The sequence below is a fragment of the Silurus aristotelis genome, assembly GCF_946808225.1.
Source record: "Silurus aristotelis genome assembly, chromosome: 25".
Classification (NCBI taxonomy): domain Eukaryota; kingdom Metazoa; phylum Chordata; class Actinopteri; order Siluriformes; family Siluridae; genus Silurus; species Silurus aristotelis.
Genome location: NC_139598.1, coordinates 762,513 through 778,277, shown reverse-complemented (window position 1 = coordinate 778,277; position 15,765 = coordinate 762,513). Strand labels below are relative to the sequence as shown.

Below are 15,765 nucleotides of genomic sequence, written 5' to 3'. Positions count from 1 at the left end.
GAGCGCCGCTGTCTTCCGAGCCCGGGAGACGATCAGACAGATGGACAACATCGCAGACAGACGAAGACGCAACCGATCACAGACAGAAAACCCATGCGGCAGCAGCGTGTCTGGTACCTTGAGCGTGCTCTGCAGGATGCGCAGGCGGTGCACTTTATCGTTGAGCAGCGGGTCGTTGCAGCGGCGCACAAACGAGTGCTTGAGCTCGAGACGGGTGGAGAGACGCGGCGCACCCAAAGGAGACACGCTGGCGCGTTCGAGCGCCCGGTACAGGTCTCCCAGAGAGTCGGCGTGGCACTGACGCTCGTTCTCCCTCTCATTCACCCCGCCTGAATTGAGCGCCACACACACATAAAGAACACACACATCACAGTCAGAAGGGAAATGAGACTGCTGTGGCATGAACCAGTGCAGTGTTTGGCCTTTAAAAGGACTTGCAGAAATGATCGTGAGCGTGTTTTTTACAGAACATGGAAAAATACTAAAATATCTAATGATCAAGAGAAAGTCCAACTTCTGTTTTTCTCCAATCAAACAAGAATCGAGAAGCTGCTTCTATCACAGGAACACCCCAATCGACTGACATTTCAAACAGCAATTCACAGTCTCCTTTATCTGTTATTGTACACACACACACACACAAATCTACACACACGATCGTGCCTAATCCACACACACAAGCACTCACATCTGCACACACACTCTCTTTTGCAATGACACACACTCAATAAGTGTTTAACAATTAAGTATTACTAAATAGTTAGTAAACTTATTAATAAAAGCACATTACACCATCACACACACACACACACACACACACACACACTCACACATACACACACACCACCACAGAATGTATACAGATGCGTGGGGAAAAAAACAGAGCTCAGATGAAGTGTGTGTGTGTGTGTGTGTGTGTGTGTGTGTGTGTGTGTGTGTGTGTGTGTGTGTGCGCGCAATCGAATCAAGGCAGGATGACCACCTGCATTTTATACAGCAATGTAATAAGGGCCTCAGAACATCAGGTTATTATTTACCGTCGCTGGCAATACCACATATAACCACACGGGGGCATTTCATCTCCATCAATATACCCGGATTATTTATCAGATTTGGGGCGGAGCTTGTAACATTTACAGAGAAATGTCATGGATTAAAAAAACTACTCCACAATGACATTGACAAAGTGTGTGTGTGTGTGTGTGTGTGTGTGTGTGTGTGTGTGTGTGTGTGTGTGTGTGTGTGTGTGTGTGTGTGTGTGTGTGTCTGTGTGTGTCAGATGTGGGAAGTAACGGAGTACAAACACTTTGTTACTGAACTTAAGTAGATTTTTCTGGTTTCAGTTTTTTACTTCACTATTTTTTTCCGGACAACACATCCGACAATTAACCCTCTGGGGGTCGACAAACGCGCCGACGCGTTTTGTGGGTTTTTTCCTCATACGATTTTCCTCATACGGAAACAAACCTAAATGACTCGTATTTTTTTGATCGTACAGATAAGCGCAATGCATCATTCGAATCTGTAAAGGGTCTTCTTTCATTCGTATACACTCATCATAACAACAAAACGCTGTGCTTTTGTAAAATAAAGCGAACAGACAGGGGGCGCTCTTTGCCATCTCTGTCTCCTTGTTTCTCAGAAACAATAAAACAACCTGAATCTCATTGAATATTTGCCTCACAGACATAATAAATACATGTAGAGAAAGCTAGAAAAGTCATATTACATCAAATATAAATATTCTGGAATCCGTATGAAAGTTATAAGAGATACAGTTTCTCCGGTATCACCTCATTAACCGTCCGTTTGGAAACATAGCAAAGGTTCCATTTGGTGTCCTGATAATTTCCGTTATTTAAAACACCATGATTACTTAAAATGTTTACAAGTATATTTTGTCTTCATGCTCTATGTTGAGTTTGGTTTCACTAATAATAAACATTTATTTGCATCCATATTTGTCAATGTTGATTAAAATATAAAAAAAATTGGAAAGTATTAATTTAAGGTTCACTTAAAACATATTAAAATGTGGGATTAAGTTGTGATTAATCGTGAATTCACTCATAACAATCATTTAATTAATTGCAATTAAATATTTTAATCGATTGACAGCCCTGACATTAATGTGACGTGAGGTTTATTTACCAGCGTGACACTAAAACAGGTAGCAATAATCACCAGTTTTTACTGAAGAAGGATGTGTGGACTTTTGCCACCTCTGTGTGTGTGTGTGTGTGTGTGTGTGTGTGTGTGTGTGTGTGTGTGTGTGTGTGTGTGTGTGTGTGTGTGTGTGTGTGTGTGTGTGTGGTTCTAATGTCTCACAGAGGGATGCTGTTGCTGCTAATGCTGAAACAGGTTTTAATCTCTCAGATTATTAAAACAAGACGTTCCTGTTTTCTCATTCGTTTGCTACTTAACCGGGATTGAGAGATTGAGAGACGTGTTTAGAGACGTTGGAGAAAATAAATAACAAACAAAGCCCCAGAATGCAGTGCAGCTCTACAAAGCCAACTTACTTCTTGGCTAATTAAAAAAAGTTGAAAAGTTAAAAAGTTTTCTTTATTTTTTATTTTAAGAATAATAATTAAAAGAAGTGTCATGTCTCCATTAATATGACATCACAATGACCTGGAGGGAGATCCTGGACTTTTTACTACAGCGTTAGATTAGTGTTGAAGGTCTGCATCTAGATTTCCAGGTTTCCTACTCGATCCTGCTTTCATGACCTGATTCCTGGTGAGTTCCCAGGTAACAACACAAACAGTATGGGGAAATAAACTACTTGAAGCTCTCTGAGTTGTTTTGTCAGCTCCCTCTCTGGTGTCTAGGCCACGGTGTGTCAGAAACGATAAGAACTCTTCAGCAGGTGGTGGAACAGGCTGGAGATGGAGGATGACTAACATCCATCTGCCTCCACTGCATGAGAAAGAGAGAGAGAAGAACAGAACAAGAGGGAGCAATAGAGATATATAAAGGGTTGTTCATGGAGACCCTGAGCTGAGCTGTGTTTATATTTAGTGCTCTGCAGGAGCTCAGTGCTGACAAAGTGAGCAGAAATGAGCAGTTAGTCAACACCACGCTGATGTCAATCAGGAACACGCTCATTCCTACCTGTCTGAGCTCAGAATAGGCCCCGCCCACACAGCTACACCTTTACAAACAGCTGAAAACGCAGATTTACCTATTTTTAATGCCGTTTCACGTCATACTGCAGTATTTTTTGTCAAGTGTCATGTGAACCGAACACGTTAGAAACCATTCCCTTCTGTGCCGTCATCATGATGACTGTTTACCATCTACTGTAGTGTCAAGTATTTTCAGGTTGTCCAGGTGAGAGTTTGAGAGATGAGAACTTGGACAGAAATGGGACATCGGGGCGGATGGGGAAGATCCCGAGAGCAAATGTCTCTCAGGTTATCTCAGGGTAATCTGAGGTTATCTCAGGATATCTCAGGGTAATCTCAGGATATATCAGGGAAATCTCAATATATCTCAGGGTAATCTCAGGTTATCACAGGGTAATCTTATGTTATCTCAGGGTAATCTCATGTAATCTTAGATTACTTTAGGGTAATCTCAGGGCAATCTCATGTTATCTCAGGGCAATCTCATGTTATCTCAGGGTAATCTCAGGATATCTCAGGGAAATCTTAGGATATCTCAGGGTAATCTAAGTTTATGTCGGATTATTTTAGGGTAAACTCAGGTTATCTCAGGGTAATCTCATGGTATCTCAGGATAATCTAATGTTATCTCAAGGTAATCTCAGGTTATATCAGATAATCTCAGGGTAATCTTAAATTATCTCAAGGCAATCTAATGTTATTTCAAGGTAATCACAGGTTATATCAGATAATCTCAGGGTAATCTCACTTTATCTCAGGATAATCTCAGGTTATATGGGGTTATTTGGGGTAGAGGCGTGCTGATATTCCGATATTCCATACAGCAGTGATGTTACTTTAACAAGTTCTATAAACACAATTGAAATGAATTGCCGGCATTTCAGACACAACAACAAAAATACTTTGCAGGTTTCTCCATGTTTACGTCTCAGTAAAGCACGATGCAGAAGAACACACCATCCTGCTCAAGAGGCTTCTCTACTTTCACAAACCATAGAGAGAGGAATCCTGAGAGATCGCATCGAAAAAGGGACAAAGAAAAAAAATCCATATCTGCTGCATTCCTGGGTTTAATAACAACTTCAAAACCTCACACAAGCGCACAAGTGCACTTCAGGAGGAGAATAAAACCCTCACTTCTGTTAATGAAGGCTGAATCTGAGGCCATCACACACCCGAACACTCTGCCCTAATTACAGCTTTTCTCCTAACGAGCAGTGCCATTAAAACTTAATTAAGATGCAGTCGTATTTTTGGGACATTTGCGGAAAAAAGGAACGGGCCACCGTTATTTAATTAATTAATTAATTATTTATTCCATATTAATTCCAGGATCTAGATGGACCACCGAGCGAGAGGTTTGAAAACTCAAGAGAGAATTATAATTGAATTTGTTATTTTATCTTGATGCATCTTCATTTTTCAACTCCAGTTTTAAAGGTCAATATAATGTAATTATCCTTAATATTGTCATAAAAAAATATTATTTATTATAAAAATAAACATCTGAAAGACCTGAAGAACTGAAGGTCCATCCTGGACTTACGCCTTTTATCAGTCAGAATATAAACACGCCCCCTGGGGTCTTTCTCTTCACCTCTCTTATATAATTTGGAGGATTTAGAGCCAGAAAAGTCAATAAAATGTCCTTGATGCATCGTTCTTTACTTCCATTATTGTGGTGCATTCGTGCTCCACTGAGTGCATTCGTGCTGCACTCACTGTATCTGAACCAGCACACAGTGGCTTCTGTACAAAGATGTGAAGCGCAACAGAAGACAAAAAGTTTACAAACCTTTCCAATGCTACCCTTTAAAGTCTGACACTCATAGAATAACGGTTCCTCTGGGGTTCCTTACATATTAAAGCATCTAACATGTTCCTCAAGAGCAAAGATTTTTAATCGCTTTTATTACGTAATTATTTAATATGCATAAATCTATTTGAAGCACTGACACTTTGAGCTTTTACGCGATGGAGCTAAGAATTGGACATTTCTTCATCCCTGAGGAATGTTCATGCTGTTTTGTTGATCAAAATAAAACTTCCTGATTTCAGTGAAGGACAGCAGGATGAAGGATAGACTAATAAACACAGAGCTACTCCACAGCCAGAGCTTTACATCTCCTCCTGAAGATTAGACCGGGACGTTTGTAAAGCAGTCACGTCTGCTGGCTTGTGTCTCCTAAGAGGAGCTGGCATCAATAATAAATGTTCACTGTTCACAGACCAACAAACAGCTTTCACTTTGGCTGGTAAACTGCAGACGTTGAGACATGCCCCAAGTCTGGACCTTTCAAATCTCTGGTGTTAGTAAACAGTGGCTGTGTGTGTTCTGGTCCTTTAATATACCGTATTACATTAGTATTTATATCATTTATTTATCATCCATCCATCCATCCATCCATCCCTCAATCTGTCAATCTATGTCCATCTAGCCATCCATCTACAATATGTAAATATCTATCCATCTTTCCATCTGTCCATCTATGTGCCATTCATCTATCCATTTATCTATTAAATCCAAGTGTCTGTCTTATATTTAAAATAGATCCAACAATTTCCCATTCATCCATCCATCCATCCATTCATCCATCCATCCATCCATCCATCCTTCCATCCATCAATCTGTCAATCTATGTCCATCTAGACCTAATGATTCCATCCAGCCATCCACCCATCCATCTACAATATGTAAATATCTATTTATCTTTCCATCTGTCAATCTACGTATGTGCCAATTATCTATCCATTAAATTAAGTGTCTGTCTTATATTTTAATAGATCCAACAGTTTCCCATCCATCCATCCATCCATCCATCCATCCATCCATCCATCCATCCATCCATCCATCCATTCATCAATTACATGTAAATATTTATGCATCTTTACATCTATCTATTAAATCCAATTGTGTCATATATTTTATTAGATCCAATAATTCCTCATTCATCCATCCATCATCCATCCATCATACCTTCTATCTGTTTATCTATCATTCTACCATTTTGAATCACATCCCTCTCTGTCTGTCTGTCTGTCTGTCTGTCTGTCTGTCTGTCTGTCTGTGAGTCTGATTTTCTCTCACTGCCAATGTAAATCTTTTGCTCTGTCTCACTATTTTATATATATATAAAATGTCCCCCGCGTCCCCCGTGTAATCTACGCCCCTGTGTGTGTATAGAATAGTGTGTGTGTGTGTGTGTGTGTGTGTGCAGTATACAGTATGTTTAATGCAAATCAGAGATTGTATAAGATATCATCAGTTGGTGTGACCCACCGTCCCCTCTGTGTGGAGGATCTCGCTGCTCTAACATGTTGGTGGAAGGAGAGAGGAGCGCATGGAGGCCGCTGTCACGTGGCAGTGTGAAGCTGCGGGGTTTCCCTCCCCCAGCCACAGGGACCCGCAGATGCTCGCCCTCCGCCATGTCGAGGGGTCCGTAATGCTCCTGCAATAGCGTGCGCTGGGCGGGCAGTGTGGACTGGCGGCGGCGTTCGGGCGACATCCCGGTCCCCGGCTCGGCAAACACGGCGTCCTCTAGTGGCAACGTCTGCAGGTAGTGCAGGCCCGAGCTGGTGAGCGGCGTCTCGATCAGGTCTTGCCACGATCGCCGCTGACTCGCCGACTTCCGAGCCGGAGATCCGCCACCGCTACTGCTGCCACCTCCACCTGGGGGATCGGAGCGATACTCCTCATGGGACGAGCGTGAGTGCGAGGTTTCAGTGGACGACAGCCGGCCGTGTTTAGGCCCCGGGTACGGACTCGCGCAAGTCATCTGTCAGGAAAGATGGAGAGATTTTGATGTATTATTCTGAGATAACATCTTGTTTTTTCCTGGTCACTGTCAGACTGATGGCAAGAAAGCTGTCAGCTGTTATTATGTGCCATGAACGTGCACCTGTTTAATTCTGAGATATAAATAGACTGAAGTGAAGTGAAATACACCACAGGGTTTTCTTTACTTCTTCAGAATAAAAAGTGACAGATGGCAGAATACTATGCCTTTGTGCATCTTATGGCTCTTAGGAGCACCAACATGTGAATTACCGGAAGGCCTGGGAAAAGGTTTCTTTACATTTTCAGAAAAACAACCAATTACGCATTCAAGCGTCTGTTTTTTAATAGATAGATAGAAATATAGATAGAGACTATTTCCGTTTCTCTTTTATCTAAATGCATCCTAATTATGAAAAAAAGTAGTGCTACGATTTCGTTTTTTTATGCAACTCCATGGTGTACGTGCGGATATCACTGTAACAGGATGTTAAATCATCCCTGCAGGTGTCTAGCTGTCTAATCATCCCTCAGACTGAGAGAAAACTCCAAAGAGAAAAAGCTGACTTCTATTTTACAATGAAACACAGAGAGGAACTGAATAGTGAGACAGAGAGGGAGACAACTAAAGACAGAGAGAGAAAATGAGACACAGACAGAAATTAAATAATGAGATGTAGCAGGAGTTAGACACAGAGAGAGAAAACGAGACAGTGAATGAGATATTAAATAATAAGACAGAGTAGAAGATAGACGGAGACAGAGACAGAAAATGAGACAAACAGAGACTGAACTGTGAGACAGAGCAGGAGATACACAGAGACTGAAATAGAGGCTGGAAAGCGAGCCAAAGCGAGATCTAGATGGAGAGAAAATGAGACACAGCGAGATTGAATAGTAAGCCAAAGCAAGATATGGGCAGAGACAGAAAGAAAAATTGAGACACTGAGAGAAATAGTGTGTTTCCCGGAGGACCGATTTAAAGCCGGTATAAAGGCAGCACTCTGTAATCTTCCTCCAGTGAATGAAGTCTCGCGGTTAACAGTGGTGGTCCACGCCCGCCTCTCTCAGGACATACAGCATGTGCGCTTGTATGTGTGTGTGTGTGTGTGTGTGTGTGTGTGTGTGTGTGTGTGTGTGTGTGTGTGTGTGTGTGTGTGTGTGTGTTTAAAAGCAAAACATTTTTGGAAACATAAAAAGATTTAATTCCAGTGTCTCTGTAGACCTTCTAGAATAGCAGTTCTGTGGTGTTCTGTGCCCTTTAAATGACCTTACAGACAGACAGACAGACACACACACACACACACACACACACACACACACACACACACACACACACACAGACATATTAACCTGTAATTACCATTCCAAACAGCTTGCAGCTAAATTTGCGTTGTTATTGGGATGTTGTTTTAAAAGGGGCGGAGCTAATATGCAGATTTAATTATGAGTTGTATATTAAAGTGATTAATAAACAGTGAACATCTAGAAAAGGCTTTCAGTAAAAAAGCTGTAGAATCCTGTCCTGGCTGTGAGAAGCAGAAACATAAGAGCAGTTTGTAAATCCCAAGTGAGAACGTTGGCAGGTTTTAAATGTCACATCCACTGAGACGCTTCACCCACGTCGTGTAGGATCTGTCAGTTCTGACCATAAAAATAGCAACAAGGGAAGAAGAACAGCAAATAAAAAATAATTTAACATCTGAAGAAAAGCGAAATTATATATAATAATAATGTTTTATATTAAATTCTTCTGGAGAAAGCTGATTATTGATTTTTTTTCTTTTTCCTCTTATTCAGTAATGAGTTATAATGGGCACACACACACACACACACACACACACACACACACACACACACACACACACACATGTGGCTCTGAAGGACACAGAGTGAGTCATTATGTGGGTAAAACTGAGGGCGTGCAGCAAATAGACAGGGTCAGCGAATCAGTGACCTGCGTGGGGAAAGGGGGCGGGGTCTGACTCACTGAAGGGGGGCGGGGATAAGTGTCGTACGGTGGCGGTGGGCTGTCCTGCTTCGGCGTAGACGGGGTTTCATTGTCCTCGTGTTCACTTTCACTCCAGTAATCAGCTGAGAAACAAAAAGAGAGAGAGAGAGAGAGAGAGAGAGAGAGAGAGAGAGAGAGAGAGAGAGAGAGAGAGAGAGAGAGAGAGAGAGAGAGAGAGTGAAGGGGGGGTGGGGGGGGGCGGATTTTTATTTGTACAGTTATAAAATGTATTCAAATATATGCAGCTATTAATTAGCTATTAATTCAAAGAGAAGAGAAGAGAAGAGAAGAGAAAAGAAGAGAAGAGAAGAGAAGAGAAGAGAAGAGAAGAGAAGAGAAGAGAAGAGAAGAGAAGAGAAGAATCTTTGTGTTCTTCTACACTTTTTAATGTGTGTGTGTGTGTGTGTGTGTGTGTGTGTGTGTGTGTGTGTGTGTGTGTGTGTGTGTGTGTGTGTGTGTGTGTCTTTCTAAAAACGCTCATCTGTCTCCCTGAGCGATAGAACAGCGGGAAAGCCATGCTGTGAGAGTGAGAACCTTTCTCCAGAGTAAAAAGAAGGACAGAAGGAAAAAAAAAACAGAATGATGGATGGAGATAGAGGCGAGGAGAAGAGAGAGGAACAGAAGAGGGAGAAGTGATCAAGCAGGAAGCTGGTCAAGGTTTCTGGAGAACTTGCTAACATTAGGTAAATTGCTGTAGATCAAATAAGTAAAAGGAAACTGAGACTCTTAGTGACATCACAAGTTTGCAATTTGCTGAATCAGGACCTGCTGAAACTCCGCCCCACTGGTAAGAAAGACTAATCCCGGTCCCTCACCTTGCTCCTGACGAATCTTCTCTCTCTCAGCGTAGCCGGCCGCAGCCATGTTCAGACGACTCAGCCACCTGTTCATGTCGTCCACTCCATCAGCCGCAAAGTAGAAGCTCTTGATTTTGGGGTGACACGCTTTAAAAGCACTGAGACACAAACAGAAACAGGAGTCAGACTAAAACATCTCACAGTAACCAAAAAATATGACATTTCTTCTCCTACACACGACCGACAATCAGTTTCTCACCTGAATCCTGACAGTTTGTCTAAAATGTGTGTAATAATTATACGTTCTTCTAATCTGGATTTTAAAAGGGTTCCTGCAGGTTTCACCAATTTAAATGTTAGACCTTTTTAGGACATAAAATTTAAGATCGATATTAAACACACACAAATACGTTGTTAGAACCGGCCTTAACCGAGCACTAAATTCTTTTTTTTAAGCTAAACTCCCACTTTCATGTCTGTGGTACAATCCGAGAAATTCTCACCAATAACAGAAATCTTATTGGCTGTTGTCTCATTTGTAGTCATAATACACTCACGAAAGACAAAACTACAACAACCACAGAAACTGATAAACAAACAGAAAGATTCTAAAGTGCTGCTGGTGCATTTCAGATTTAACATTATAATAACATTAGAGGCAGAATTACATGGACATCAGAAAATGTAAGACTTTTTAAAATTTGAAAATGTATATTTCTAAATTGTAGAGATTTTTTAGACTTTTACAGACTCCGCAGAAACCCTGTGTACTTCATGCCTGAGTGATGAGTCAGATTAAACCCAGCACCATCGTCAGACATTTTAAAGTAAACACAACATCTCACACTGAATCATTCATTTTAAAACACATTCAAGGATGATAATAAATGCATGAATATGGTACATGAGAGTTGAATTGTTTATAAAAAAAATAAGGAGTAAATATATATATATATATATATATATATATATATATATATATATATATATATATATATATATATATATATATATATATATATATATATATTATGAATATTGAAAAATCTCTTCTATCCCATGTACACATCGTGACTATCAGTGTTGGTTGGTTTTGAATAATCCGGTTGCCTTAGCAACAGTGTGAGTGTGTTATTTCTTATATCAGTTGACCAAAGAAAGGATTTATTTTAAGGTCATCTTTCATGTTGGAATGAAATCAAAGTGCTGTAGAAAATCCCCTTTCCCAGACCGGACAAAACCCGGTATTAACACTTACTACTTCTTTCGGCACTCGCTGGCACGGTCGATCTTGAACTCCGGGAGACTGACGAACCCTTCAGCCTTTTCATCCTAATAGGGGGAAAGTGTGAGGGAAAGATTGTGAACACTAACAAGGGAAAACCATCGGGAGAACATGTCTTTCAAGTGACACGTTCATCCTCATTAGAACTCACACCTTCCTCATTTCTCCACTGCTGCATGTTGTTCTCTGAGCAACACCACGCTGTGGGACTCTGGACTTCATGACAAAGACTTCACAGGAGTAAATGGAAGACAAAAAATATTGTTGTAGTACCCTGCTAGTGTTTGCAGAACCTATCCATACAGTTCAGAACTCCTGGAAAAAACTCATCAATTACAGTTTGGCTCGTGTTCAGGAGTCCCTGTGGAACCGAAGCGAGTTTGGCCAAGACTCGAGTCCCTTGTTCACTATTCTTCTATGCTGACTGAGAGAGTTGGCTTGAACCCCGGCTTACGATAATGAGCATAGCCAGACCAGGCAATTCATCAGAAACTGAGGGTGTGGGAGAAAAAAAACAAAACAAAGAAGAAAGAACAAACGGGGTACCATTTCATCTGTAGCTTATCACACTTGAGCAGTAGGAAGGGATTAACACATATCCACCAAATTTAGCCGGAGTGTTTCTGTATCTGATGTTAAGAAAGTCTGATTAAGTCTGAGAGGAACTCGTAGACCAGACGTCCAGGGGCCAATCAAGCTGATTGTAAAGACCAGGATAAGTAATTGACACAACAATGCAAAGTGGGGCTGCATGTTATATCTTTGAACTATGAGGGAAGACAACTGATGAGATACGTCTATTTAGAATTTGATTCAACAAACACATACTTCCTCCTTTCATGGTCACCTTTTTAGCGTTTTTTTTTAGCAATAGCTTGGTTTTAGTGGTGGACAGTAGGGAAGTGTTTCCATTTATGGAGACTTTCACTTTAGCGTCACTACTTTTCAAAGTCAAGTATCTTTTTTTACTCAACTACATTTTGCTAAATCAGTGGTTCCTTTTTTATTTGTGAGCAGATAAAAACTTAACTGCTCAAGCAGGCAGCAAGCCACCAATCAGGGTCGAGCGCTCGCTCTGTTTTACACTATCTACTTATCACCAACATACAGTTCAGCATCAGTTCAACAGCAAGCAGAACATTTAACAAACACACATCGAAGCATTAATAAATGGATATTATGAACATATTCTTCCTGACTTTGTGGAGAAACGCATGACTAAAATAGAATATTGTACACATTATTCAAAGGGTGGTTCTTCTGATACAAAAAACGAGTTCTTGGTACAGTAGATCTGATATGGACTATTTACATTTACGCACATTATGAGACGATGTGAACTTGTGTTTAATCCAAGTTTTTATTAAACTTGCAACTACTATATATTACAAATAAACCTTAAACCAAACCTGGCTGCTCTCAAATACTGTTATATCATTTGATTCTAAAGGAAATTGTTGCATAATTATTGCATATTAACTAATGAAGGTCGATGCACCCTGTGACTGCGCGTGCAGCCTCGTGCTGCCATCTGCTGGCGTGTTACCAAACTAGTCTCGAAAATTTTATACCACCCCGTAAATATCAATCAATGTTTAACTCATTAATATCATTTTATTAATAGTGTGTAATCAGTGTGCTGAGAGTCACATCAGAGTCTTTTCACATAAACTGAGTTGATTAAGGACATTTGAAGGCAAAAACTTTTGTACTTTTACTCAAGTGAAAGTTTAAATGGAGCACTTTTACTTTTGCAGAAGTGGTATTTTACTGAGTGGATCTACTTTAACTACAAGGTTTTTGTACTTCATCCAACACTGATTTTTTAAGATTTAATTTTCCATCTTGACAGTAAAGCAGCCATGTGACTTGGCTGTGATGTGTTTTTTCAGTACGCTGTGCACATAAATGTAATAAATGATCTATCGAGACCTATAAATCATAGACATGATACACTACTACTTGAAACATATGCCTTAACCACTAAGTCAGCTTTCACCACATCACTGATGCTGTTCCAATCAATCCGTACAGACAGTCATCAGCTGCAGGCTCTGTCAAGTCTAATTTAAACGCCGCTTTGCTTCATGGAGCTAGGTGATCTACTCACCTCTTCGTTCATGTACCAGTAGAGGCAAGCATCCTTCAGGACAAACCAGTACTTCTTCCATTTTTGGCTAAAGTAACTTTTGGCATCCTTCTTCTTCCAGAGCCAGCCTTCACAGTCTCCTCGACCCAGGTCCTTACATGAGATTCTCCTCTTGCTGATGGAGGACAGGGGTGCACCTGCAGATTCAACCCAACAAACGGAATTAAGATAACGTCATCTCTTCATTGGTACTCTTTTTGGTGCAAAAACTAGAAAGTGTGAGGTTCTATTGCATAGGTTCCAATCCCAGGTCCTGAAGAACCTTGTTTCCAGTTACCCTCCTCTAACACATTCCATTCAGCTCTGTAAATCAAATGATTTGCTGAATTTTGAATACTCAGATGTTTCTCCAGGACCAGGTCTGTGTTTCATGGTTTTAACATGGTGTACGCTTCATCACTCTTAATACCTTTAATAATAATGGCATGATGGTAAACATTTGACACCAACCTTTGTTTTTCTTCTTGGTCTTCGAAAGCAGGGAAGATCCCTGGAATGTCTGCAAAACAAAAAGTGACCATGAAGAGCCGTTTTTTGGTAAATGTATGTTTTGTAATTCCGGATCACGTGGATGTTTTGAGACGTTCTCATTACTATAATCAGCAACATAGTGAGACTCCTCAAGCATTATTTACTATGTGGACCAACATGCACATTTAAATAATACGTTATCTTCTGCGTCAGTGAGCAACCCGACTGAAAGATAGTCCAGCAGAACCAGATGGAAGTGTTGCTGTTTTGCAGTTCATATCAAAGTGAGAAACACACAAGAATATTTGTAGCAATGCAAAGGTCAGAGAAATTATGGTGTAAATACTTGAAGGAACCAGATGACATCTGATTTTAGAAGAGCTTGATTAAACCACGTGAGAGTGTGGGGATCACAGTTAGGTTGGTGTGATGAGATGCGTATGCAAGGGCAGTCTTTACGAGTCTGGCTCTGTGTGTGAAAAAAAAAATAATGGAAAAAAAAAAAAAACAGCCACTCTGCAAAATTGCTTCGCCCAGAAAGCAAGAGAGGGTCAGAGAAATGGACAAGAGACGTCTAGACAGAGGCGTCTGTCAATATGTCTGGCACTCTTGTACTAAAGCACTTGCAAGTAACACGTAGGCCCCGAGAGTTCACGAGCAATTACGGTGTGGTTATGATGGATTAAAATCAGCGATTGTCCCAAAAACATGAAGAGAGATAATGAGAGAACAAATGGGCCAGAAAGCAATTCTTCCATGTACTTACATATACGACTGTGTTCCAGAGTCTAATGTGTAACGAAATCTAGCTTGACACTAATTGATGTATTGATGCACTCTGCAGGAAGCTGAGTAGATATTAAAGATGCTGTGTCATGCTGGGTAAATCTGAGAGCTGTTCCATATTCATTACACTCTTATCAAAAAAACTATGGGAAGATCAGCCTGGGTCTGGTTCTCTGGATGGAAATAGAATCGAGTTTTTAAAAAAAATCAGAAAGTAAAATGCCCCTACAATCAATCGATCATAAATTTTACCTACTTAAAGTGGCCTTTGGTGCACCAGCAAACTTTACACATCCTGATTCTCTGACTTTGGGGTCCTGTAGCTCTGGAACACCGCAGGGATCAATTCAAGAGTTTAACCTATTAAAGCACGGTCTAATAGCTCCATAACCCTCAGTACAAGAACCGGACCCAACTTTTGAGCTGACCATGGTGCTGATTCCTGACTTGCTGGCAGGTAGGTACATTCCTGCATCTCCGGTTTACTGGTTTACAGGAAATGCCATACGAATTGTCGATATGGAGCAGCTACCACTGTGATGCGATACGATTCCTGTTCTATTACGATGCATTTAAAAATTCTGCAATTCAATATGTCACAGATAGTTTGCTTTTATTTATTTGGTATAGACAGACAGCAAATCAACAATTGACCTTCACGCCTTTGTACTGCAAAAAAAAAAAAGATAAAATATACCAGATGTTATTTTCCTGTTCTGCAGGAAGATGCAGCTCTACCTCTGCCATGTTAATTCTAAGTGACATTCCTGACTCTGGTTCACTGGCTCACACAAAATAAAAACAGGAGTGAGTCTGAAATTTGAAGCTCCATATCTCAAGTGCAGAGAAGAACCAGGATGAGCTGAAGCCCAACCATTAAAATGATAAACAATGCCAGCACCATAGGGACAAGAAGGAAAGTGTGGGCATGACTTTAAGTTCTATCTCCATTTTCATGTATCAGCATGACTTATTTCTCAAGTTGTGTGCCATGATGAATACCAAGCCTCTCATTCAGTTTGTCCTCTCCACCCATTCCCTCTCTCTCTCTCTCTCTCTCTCTCTCTCTCTCTCTCTCTCTCTCTCTCTCTCTCTCTCTCTCTCTTTGACTTCTACTCTGTATGCCCCTCTATTAGGAGGGTCAGAAGAAATGCTGCAGCTCCCTTTGAAGAGCAAAGAGGCTAAATTGAGAATGGAATTGCTTTCCAGGTTCAGTGTTCATAAAATGCAGAACTGCCTTCAGGGAGCAAGTGGAAACCTGCTGTCAGTTCACATCCACCAAGCCCAAATACAGAATGTAGTATAACATTACCAACTGTAGCTTTAGACCATGGAGAACAGCTGAGGATTTTATACTGCA

General features: G+C 40.7%; 1 protein-coding gene across 5 annotated transcripts in view; it reads right to left on the bottom strand.

Annotated features, from left to right (window-relative positions):
* The window catches only part of cnksr2a (connector enhancer of kinase suppressor of Ras 2a), a 59,177-nt gene that overhangs the window by 2,434 nt on the left and 40,978 nt on the right, over nt 1-15,765 (bottom strand). For 4 of the 5 annotated variants that reach the window (XM_083529604.1, XM_083529605.1, XM_083529606.1 and 1 more), the window contains 7 exons: nt 13,599-13,647; nt 13,110-13,285; nt 10,973-11,046; nt 9,733-9,872; nt 8,897-9,000; nt 6,412-6,907; nt 118-329 (listed from right to left, as the gene is read on the bottom strand). In XM_083529604.1, the coding sequence (XP_083385730.1) occupies nt 118-329; nt 6,412-6,907; nt 8,897-9,000; nt 9,733-9,872; nt 10,973-11,046; nt 13,110-13,285; nt 13,599-13,647 (1,251 nt within the window). Of the gene's footprint in view, nt 1-117; nt 330-2,559; nt 2,923-6,411; nt 6,908-8,896; nt 9,001-9,732; nt 9,873-10,972; nt 11,047-13,109; nt 13,286-13,598; nt 13,648-15,765 lie in introns of those variants that run through there. The other variant, XM_083529607.1, reaches the window with a different exon arrangement.